The sequence below is a fragment of the Trichomycterus rosablanca genome, chromosome 8 (assembly GCF_030014385.1).
Source record: "Trichomycterus rosablanca isolate fTriRos1 chromosome 8, fTriRos1.hap1, whole genome shotgun sequence".
NCBI lineage: Eukaryota > Metazoa > Chordata > Actinopteri > Siluriformes > Trichomycteridae > Trichomycterus > Trichomycterus rosablanca.
This window is the reverse complement of record NC_085995.1, coordinates 41,581,319-41,591,318: the sequence shown is the minus strand read 5'-3', so window position 1 is coordinate 41,591,318 and position 10,000 is coordinate 41,581,319. Positions and strand designations below refer to the sequence as shown.

At 42.6% G+C, this 10,000-nt stretch overlaps 2 protein-coding genes across 5 annotated transcripts in view; both read right to left on the bottom strand.

The window, feature by feature from the left end:
* Positions 1 to 1,058, bottom strand: part of med19a (mediator complex subunit 19a) — a 4,678-nt gene extending 3,620 nt beyond the window's left edge. For all 4 annotated transcript variants that reach the window (XM_063000914.1, XM_063000915.1, XM_063000916.1 and 1 more), the window contains exon 1: positions 742 to 1,058. In XM_063000914.1, coding sequence (XP_062856984.1) covers positions 742 to 961 — 220 coding nt within the window. In that variant the 5' untranslated portion in view covers positions 962 to 1,058. The remainder of the gene's footprint in view (positions 1 to 741) is intronic.
* Positions 1,059 to 3,106: 2,048 nt separating this feature from the next.
* Positions 3,107 to 10,000, bottom strand: part of si:dkey-6i22.5 (polyamine-modulated factor 1) — a 7,127-nt gene continuing 233 nt past the window's right edge. Inside the window, exons 1-5 of the mRNA XM_063000216.1 lie at positions 9,972 to 10,000; positions 8,435 to 8,540; positions 6,844 to 6,944; positions 6,048 to 6,243; positions 3,107 to 3,277 (exon numbers count right to left, since the gene is read on the bottom strand). The exon at positions 9,972 to 10,000 is cut by the window's right edge and continues 233 nt beyond it. Coding sequence (XP_062856286.1) covers positions 3,209 to 3,277; positions 6,048 to 6,243; positions 6,844 to 6,944; positions 8,435 to 8,540; positions 9,972 to 10,000 — 501 coding nt within the window. The 3' untranslated portion in view covers positions 3,107 to 3,208. The remainder of the gene's footprint in view (positions 3,278 to 6,047; positions 6,244 to 6,843; positions 6,945 to 8,434; positions 8,541 to 9,971) is intronic.

The following is a 10,000-nucleotide window of genomic DNA, read 5'->3' as shown; positions in this document are numbered from 1 at the left end:
AGACACAGCCACTGTTTAGTGCCTGACCAGAAAGGAGGTTTGTCTGGAGGGTCAGATCTCATCCAAGACCCACCAAAAACCATTTCTAGTGAATCAGAACCTGCTGGACACTGAGTCTTTACCTTTGAGGAGTTTGGCACGTTCTCTCAGCATGTGTATGGACACTGTCGGCTCAGCAATTAAGGAACTGGACTGTTGATCAGAAGGTTGTTGTTCAAGTCCCACCAAGTCAAGTTCATAACACAAATGTAAATAAACTGTTATTTCAGCCACTCTGGGTTCATCAGACAGTCCAGCGTGCAGAAGGTGGATTGGCTGATTGTAATTCCTGCCCAGTTATAGTGATGATGCACTTTATAAAACCTCATGTCATGTGTATGAAACATTAAACAGTCATTTTAAAATGTGGGTGTAAAGCTCCTCTGTCTTAAACAAACTAAAACAAGCCAGTAGGTGGATTGGCTGCTCTAAATCGGCTCTGGACGTGAATAAAAAGATAAACGTCATAATGTGCTGCACATATAAGTAAATAAGTTAATTAATAAACGCAAATGAAAAAGATTAATCCAGTAAATATATATATTTGGTTGAATACATTAGTGATTATTATTATTTTATAGGTGAAAATAACACAATAATTCGCACTTGTATTCATGTGAATGTTTATCAGTTACTCTAAATGTGGTTTATCATGATTTAAAAGCTTTATAAATGTAATAAAGAGTAAAAGTAAAAGTTTACCAGGTAATTCTCTCAGTAAATAAAACGGTTCGTTCATGACTCCAGCTTTTCGTGGGGCAGGCCCCTCATCCCCGAACTGTCCTGAGAGCTGACCCGGCCCAGGCGCTGCGTTCTGGCCGACCGGAGGAGGAGGTTTTCCCGGCACAAAACCCAGAGCCGCGGAGCTCGGAGGTCCCTGAGTATCATTTTGGCTGAACAAAGTGGAAAATATTTCTGTCATGATATAAACACAAAAGCTTGAAATAATAAATAAAAACAGATAAAACGAGAATAATCCCTGATCGTATCGTTACACACAGACCGATCTGTTCATTACATTAACACTGGTACCGTAATAACGCTAATACTCACCATCAGGAGCACACAGTCTCCGTAAACACGGTACCGTAACTTCTCTAATAAATCAGCGCTTTAAAAAGTAAAACATATTAAATAAAACTAAATTAAAGTTTAATTGACATGCAGAGTCACACACAGTACAACTAGCAGTAAAATACTTTTGTAACTGCTCAGCCACATATTACTTAAGAAAAGAAATATTGTTAAGAACGTTAAGTTAATGTTTTAGGTTAATTAGAAAACCTAAAATAAAGATTAAATGATCAGTAGGAAAATAGAAGCATTTTAAAGTAGGAAATAGAGATAAAATGTGCAAAATGGCAAAGAAGAATTGTGCAAGCAGTGAACATACAACTGTGCAATATGCTGCTGTTATATACAAATATATATACACATATACTGAACATATATACAGGCATACATATATCTATATACACACACATTATACTTTATACTTGAAACTGCGCGTCCTTGCACTTTCATTCCTTCATTCTTCATTGTTCATTTAATTATTCCTTCATTAATAGCTGAACTGTAGAGACTGAAGCCTCTACATATCTATGTTATATATATATATATATATATATATATATATATATATATATATATATATATATATATATATATATATATATATATATATATATATTGTAATATAAGGGACAGTGTGAGCCTAGTGTGTAGGGCTTTGGGCTATTAACTGAAAGGTTGAGAGTTCAAATCCCAGCTCTGCCATGCAGCCACTGTTGGGCCCTTAACCCTGTGTACTCCAGGGGTGTCGTACGATGGCTGACCCCAGCTCTGACCCCAGCTTCCAAACGAGGTGGGATATGCGGAGAAAGAATTTGGTTGTACTGAACACGTGTTTGTGTATATATGACAAATAAAAGTTTTCTCTTCTATCTATTCTTCTATATATGTTTTTTTCTTCCCATATATATGTTGGATTTGCTACAATTATCTAATATATGTAAAGTTTTAGTACCTTTCAATCTTGGTTGTTGTTTGTGTTGTTTTTGTAAATGTGTCCTTTCATTGCTGCATAATGCTACTGGGACTTTTCAATCACTTCAGTCAAAATCAATAAAGTATCTATCTATCATTCCCAGACTGCAACTGAGAAAATAGTCATTACTGGGATGACTGGGGAAAACAATAAAATGACGTTTTACTCTTTTCCCAGCAGATTTCATGCAGCACCAATTAAATGACATTAGATCCATCAGATTCTATAACAATAACTCTCCATAAGAGCCATTTTGTTTCCATCATGACAGGACGGGTCGTTACTGCTTACACAAGATTCATCAGTTCAGGTTTAATATCACAGTCATGAACTATTTAGTGTCTCCAGTTCACCTCACTTACACGCCTCTGTACTGTGGGAGGAAACCAGGGCTCCTGGAGGAGAACATGCAAACTCCACACAGAAAGGACCCGGACCACCCCACCTGGGGATCGAACCCAGGACCTTCTTGCTGTGAGGCAACAGTGCTACCTGTGCAATAACATAAATGTATACATAACATGATTTATCGTGGCGGAGAAACAAATGCAGAAGATTTCAGGAGCACTGGGAATGAGTTCAGAGGGAAGTGGGTATGTTTAATATAAAGAAGTATAATCATCTTCCTGTTATGATTATAAACTGCTGAGTGAAATCATGACACTGTGGACGATCATTAATCACTCACTGGAATGGTTAGTAATCAGGAGCTCTGTTATATTTTTATTTCTTTTATTAATAAAGACTCTGTGGCCCCGTGGTTGTGTAATTTCACTCATCTGACCCCCAACAAGAAAAGTTTGGACCCCCCTGATTTACTCACTTGAGCTGGAATATAAGGGAAAAGCTTTTTACACATCACACACGTAAGTATTTATAGACGTGAACTAAACACCTCCAAACACTGAGCGTCTCAGACCTGCAGCACTCGTACAGATCAGCGCGCTCAGGCCGGGTTACTCTTCTTTACATGGTTTCATTTCTATATTCGTTACTTTAATAAACACTCAGACACATTCATGAGCTGATAGATTTAATGACGTGTTTAACAGAATTAAACAGAACAAACGAGTTTAAAAATAATAAAAATTACAATCATGTAAAAAACCCAGAATCCACAAATCAGAGAGACTCAAAACTGTCTGATGGGCACAGAGACGCAACGAAGGATTCCAGATCGGCAACAGAGTCCTGCAGAGAGAGACAGACAGATAGAGAAACAGTAAGAGAGAGAGACAGAGAGAGAGAGACAGAGAGAGAGACAGACAGAGAGAGAGAGACAAAGAGAGACAGAGAGAGACAGAGAGAGACAGAGAGAGAGAGACAGAGAGAGAGACAGAGAGAGAGAGACAGAGAGAGAGACAGAGAGAGAGAGAGACAGACAGATAGAGAAACAGTAAGAGAGAGAGAGAGAGAGAGAGAGACAGAGAGAGAGAGACAGAGAGAGAGACAGAGAGAGAGACAGAGAGAGAGACAGAGAGAGAGAGAGAGAGAGAGACAGAGAGAGAGAGAGAGAGAGACAGAGAGAGAGAGACAGACAGATAGAGAAACAGTAAGAGAGAGAGAGAGAGAGAGAGAGAGACAGAGAGAGAGAGACAGAGAGAGAGAGAGAGAGAGAGACAGAGAGAGAGAGACAGAGAGAGAGAGAGAGAGAGAGACAGAGAGAGAGAGAGAGAGAGACAGAGAGAGAGAGACAGACAGATAGAGAAACAGTAAGAGAGAGAGAGAGAGAGAGAGAGAGACAGAGAGACAGAGAGAGAGAGAGAGAGAGAGACAGAGAGAGAGAGACAGAGAGAGAGAGAGAGAGAGAGACAGAGAGAGAGAGACAGAGAGAGAGAGAGAGAGAGAGACAGAGGGTCACATGGTGATGATGCAGCAAATCTTCAGGTCTTTAAGCACCAGATATTTACACACACATTCATTCCGTTCTTAATAACGCCACATGATCCAGGTCCTGGTGCAGCAAAGCACCCCTACACCATCACTTGACTCTATAAGCAAAGTGTGTGGCTCTCGTTGTGGTTTGGTGGAGTCCCACAGCTATAGAACGGGCATTGTAACCCTCTCCCGGCTCAGGACACGACAACCTCTGACACGTGTCAAATCTGTGGCCGCTTCTTTTCACCAACCAGTGTTGGGTTCCTACAGAGAGGCGTATCGTGTACGGAGAGCAGCGTGTAGCTCCGTGTGACCGCCCTACCCACTCACTACGTGCCCGGACCAGTTCCAGAGACCTCTGACCTTTCCTCCCTTAAACACGCCCCAATTAAGTTTGCGTGGATGCCTGGACAGGTCGGCAGCTCTGCTGAGAGTGTCAGATCCATGTCTGGTCCACTCAGTGTTTTCTTTATATAAAGGTATACTGTTCCTGTAGAAACTTTAAGAACTGCCTGACTTTACTGTACCAGTAAAATATTAGTAAGATTTATTCATTAGAAGATACACACTGCTGTAGATTTCAATTATTTTGGAACATTACTGTGGGGATTGAAATACACTGCATTCACAAACATTTGTGTCACTCGGCATTCCAGTTCATCTCAGGGTTATTAATGGGGTTAAGTTCAGTTCTTTCATCACATCAAAACTTTTCTTTATGGACACCAAATAATTAAGCACTTTAACCCAAACTGTCACTCTGCCAAGTGTTCCACGTTTAGGGACACGACCTAAAACATTAAACATTACATTAAATCATCACTCCGTGCCACTGTGCTCACCACGACCGGTGTTATTCAAGCATCTACAATAAACACAGAGTTTCTTACACTGACTTTTATTTGTATTTGATGTCAGACAGGATGAAGCTGAGATATTTCATCTTTTATCTGCTCAACTTCATTTCATTTATTAATAAACATCCATTCCTGCATTTCAGACCTGCAACATGTTCCAAAATAAGTTGGGACGGTAAAGCATTTACCACTTTGTAATGTTGTCGTTCCTTTTCACCCCTTAAAAGAGGTTTTGGCACCGAGCAGAGCGAGTGATTTAGTGTCTCAGCTTTTATTTTATTTTAAAAGAGCTGGAATGCTGATTCATCTGACCACGATACACGTTTCCACTGTGTGATGGTCCATCCTAGATGCCTCCGAGCCCAGAGAAGTGGACGCCGCTTCTGGACATGGTTACCATGAGGCTTCTTTTTTGCACAGTAAAGTGTTAAGTATGATTAGTGCAGTAACTCTGTATTGTAGAGCTGATAAAGGTTTGATAAACTAATCCCTCACCCATGTGCTTATATCAGCTAGTGTTGAGTGGAGGTTCTTGATGGCGTCTGAGGGATGGAAGATCACGAGCGTTCAGATTAAGCTGCACCCTCCACCTTTACACACTGAAATTCCTCCTGATTCCTTGAACGGTTTAATGATATTCTGCACTGTAGAGGGAGAACATGCAAATCCCTTCCGATCTTTCTTTGAGGTTCATCGTTTTTAAACATTTGAATCATTTTCTTACACATTTGTGGACAAACTGGATCCTCTGATCATCTTTACTCATCAGAGACTCTCAGCCGAACCTGGATGCTGCTTTTGTACCGAATCATGATCACAATCACCTGTTTAACATCACATCATTATTTAGTGTTTTCACCTCATTACTAGCACTAAATTTCCCCCGTCCCAACTTGTTCTAGAATGTGTTGCAGGTCTGAAATGCAGGAATGGATGATTATTAATAAATGAAATGAAGTTGAGCAGATAAAAGATGAAATATCTCAGCTTCATCCTGTCTGACATCAAATAAACGTCAGTGTAAGAAACTCTGTGTTTATATTATATTTACATTTTCCATACTGTCCCAACTTTTTCTGATTTGGTGTTGTATCAAACCCATATTTATCCCTCAGACTGCTAGATGATGAAGCGTAACTGATACGACAGAGAACACGTGTTCACTGCTCAGGAGTCCAACAGCAGTGTGCTTTACACAAACCCCCCATAAACACTTCCTCTCTCACCTTCCACTCCTCCACGGCTGAAGCGATGCTCCGCTCGGTGCGTGTGATGGCCTCTCGCCCGGCCTGCACCCTCTGAGCCAGCTCGGCGTTCTCCTTCTGCAGCTTCCTCAGCTCCCGCCGCACGTACTCCTCCTGAACCTGATGGTACGGAACCAACACGCTGCACACGTCCTGCTCGGGGACGCCGCTGGGTCGCCTGGACAACACACACACACACGCGCCGAGTGAGATATACTAAATGGATAGAGTATGTGGACACGCCTTGTAATGATAAAATCAATCATATAAAGGAGATTAAATGTCCTAACTGTGCAGCAACAGTTTAGGGAAGGTCCTTTCCTGTTCCAGTATGATTGTGCCCCTGTGCATCGGTTTAAAGAAAGTCCAGCGTCCTGCACAGAGCCCTGACCTCATCCCCACTCAACAGCTCTGGGATGAAACGGAACACCTACTGAGACTTCTGGCCGTATAGTGGAGCAGAGAGAGTTAAGGGCCGTGCTCAAGGGCCCAACAGTGGCTACACGGCAAAGCCAGGATCCCAACCCACAACCTTCCGATTGATGGTCCAAAGATCTACCCACACCCAACAGCTCTGAGATGATCCGGAACACCATGTTTTGTCTGGACAGGGACAAATCCCCACAGACACACTCCAAAGCGGCAGAGCTCACTGTGTATTAATATCTCACGGTCAGGCGTCCGGATACTTTTGGCCCTACAGTGTAGCAGCACACTGAGACGTGATCAGAACCACACTACTAGATCTGAGTCCTGTAGACGAGATTAGATCACACACCACGCCGGATCTGGTGTATCTTTGGCCATTTCCTCCAGTTTGTCCAGCTGGTCCAGTTTGAGCTGCAGGTCTCCCTCCTCGATCACTCGGTTTATGTCCTCCTGCACACACAGAAGCTTCAGGTTAGGTTCAAACACTCACACGGATCCCGGGACCTTCTCCTGCTGCGGCCGGTGTCTGGAACACAGGATAAACCCCGATGAACCCAGACGTTCAGACCAGTCGCCTGATCTGCTGCTGAAACAGCTCTGAGCTCGGCGGTATCTGTTACTGGGACAGGACCAGCGGCTCCATCAGCGTCTGTACGTTATGAGGAGGATCTTCCTACACTTCATCCTGGTAAATCTCCTCCCCAGCCGGTCACATGATCATCAAAACGAAAAAGACAAAATTAAATCAACGTAATTAATGAAAATGAGGCCAATCTGGTCACACTGTGGTTTACAAGCTACAGTGTAAAACCGCCACAAGGGGGCGTGTGTGTACAAGTTTATGTCTTTATTTTATTTCATGCATTGTCTCCCGATTCTTAGCACGTGCATTACGCTTCCTCTCTACTGGTGCTGACCCCCGCCCCGATCGAGGAGAGCGAACTGACACACGTGAGCAGAACCCGACTGCATCTTTTCGCCTGCATGAGGCGAGTTCATATGCAGATCAGCTTTGTGCACGGAGAGCCACACCCTGATCAGCATTATTCCTCGACTCTGTGCAGCACCATCAATCAGCCAGCAGAGGTCGTAGCTGCATCAGCTCCCTATCCGGCCCCGCCCTGTCCGAACAACAGCGGCGTTTATTTTTTATCTGCCTGTTAAAATTTGCTTTTATTTTATTTAATTATTATTGTTTTTTGTCTGTGACCCATTTTGTTGTGGTTAAAGTACTAGACTAGTAATCAGAAGGTCACTGGTACAAGCCCCACCACCAGCAGTAAGTTGCCACTGTTGGACCCTTGAGCAAGGCCCTAAACCTTCAACTGTTTGGATGAAAGTGGATCACAGATGGATTCAGACGTGCCGTTAATCAGCTCAGTGTGACGGTGTTCAGTCTGATCGATTCGTTAATCATTTCTACACTTTTCAGTAGAAAACTCTCAGACTTAAATGTTAAAATGCTTTAAAAACGTATCAAAACAAAATAAACTTAATAGAAATGAGGCCAATCTGGTCACACTGTGGTTTACGAGATAAAACGTAAACCGCGTACGGAGAGCTGCGCTAAGCTCCGTGTGACCACCGTACCCTCTCACTAGGTGCCCGGACCAGTTCCAGAGATCTCATATCACAGCGGCGGCGGGAAGCGGCGCGTCCGACCCGCCCTCCCTCGAACACGCCCGGGTTTATCATGGGTTAGCGTGGACGCCTGGACAGGTCGGCAGCTCAGCTGAGGGTCCGTGTTCGATACCTTCAGCTCCACTGTGTTTCATACGGAGGTTCTGACTGTAAAATCTTAGTGAGACTTATTCACTAGAACACACACAGATGTAGATCTCCACTATTTCAGAACATTACTGTGGGGATTCCAATACATTGAACAGAAACGGCAGCCGCGTGGTCAAGATTCCGGCTCAACTGGTCACGATGAGTGTTACCTGGATGGATTTGTGCAGGTCGGTGATGAACTGTTTGTGGATGACCTCCGACACCTGAGGGTTCTGTTTGCAGAGCGGGTGGAAGAAGTGAGAGAACCTGCTGTAACTGAAGCACAGGACAGAAGATCAGATCCCAGTAGTTACAGTCCGTAATCTCAGGTGTGTGCTGGTGTCGTGGCTTCATCAGGTGACGCAGTAATAATACTAATATTAAATTCAATATTACTCTAGTGAAACTGAATAGAGGTTCCGTGCAGGTACTGGACTAGTAATCAGAAGGTTATCGGTTCAAGCCCCACCACCAGCAGTAAGTTGCCACTGTTGGACCCTTGAGTCCTTCACCTTCAACTGCTTGGATTAAACTGGATCACAGATGGATTCAGACGTGTCGTTAATCACCTGAACTGAAATAAATGTAAGAATTTACAGTGTTCGTGTGATCTGATTGTGTTACAGTTTATTGATCGATTGATTAACTGATTAATCGATCGTTACCCTCAGAAACAGGTTTAATATAAATAAAAAGCCTCATAAATGTTTATTTTTATTTGATTGTTCCTGCTGTAGTGAATGTGGAGTTTTTTTACTCTCCTGCTCATCGTATTACAGACTCGAACCCAGAACCTCCCCACTGCACCCTCACCTACCGGCTCACAAACGACAACATGGCAGACTCTCTTATTAACTCATTCACATGTAAAGATCGGATCGTTACAGCTCTATTACATCCTACAAGAACTGGAAGGAAATGATGAGAAGTTTGTGGGAGATGATGAGAAGTTTAGGAGAAATAATTAGAGCTTTGAGATTTGAGAGAACTGATGAGAAGTTTGTGAGACATGACAAGAAGATTGAGAGACATTAGAGATGTGTAAGAAATGAGTCTAAGAGAAATGCTTAAAAATGTTTTAAGACATGAGAAGAAGTTTGAGAGAACTGATGAGAAGATTGAGAGACGACAAGTTTGTTATAAATGAGAAGCCTAAGAGAAATGTTAAGAAGTTTGTGAGAAATAAAGAGAAGTCTGAGAGAACTGATAAGATGTTTAAGAGAACTGATGGGAAGTTTGGGAGAACCGAGGAGAAGATGAAAAGAAATGAAATGAAAGAATGAAATAAGGAGAAATTTGAGAACTGATGAGAAGAATTCAGACACTCATGAGAGAATCTGAATGAGAGACAGTCAGAGAAATGGTGAAAAGTCTGAGAGAACTGATGAGAAGTTTGTGGGGAAATTATAAGAAGTTTAAAAGAACTGATGTGAAGATTGCGGGACCTGGGGAGAAGTTTAAGAGAAATGATGAGAAGCCTGAGAGAAATGAGACGTTTGTAAGAACTGATGAGAAGTTTAAAAGAATTGCTAAGTGTGTGAGACATGAGGAGAAGTCTGAGCGATCTGGTGAGAAGTGTGTGAGACATGAAGAGAGGTTTGAGCGACAGGAGAAGTTTAAGATACATTAGAAGACTGTAAGAACTGGTGAGAAGTGTGAGAGAAGTGATGATCAGATGAAGTGATGATCAGATGGAGATGTTCTGACCTGCTCTCTGTAATGAGGCGCTGGAGGCT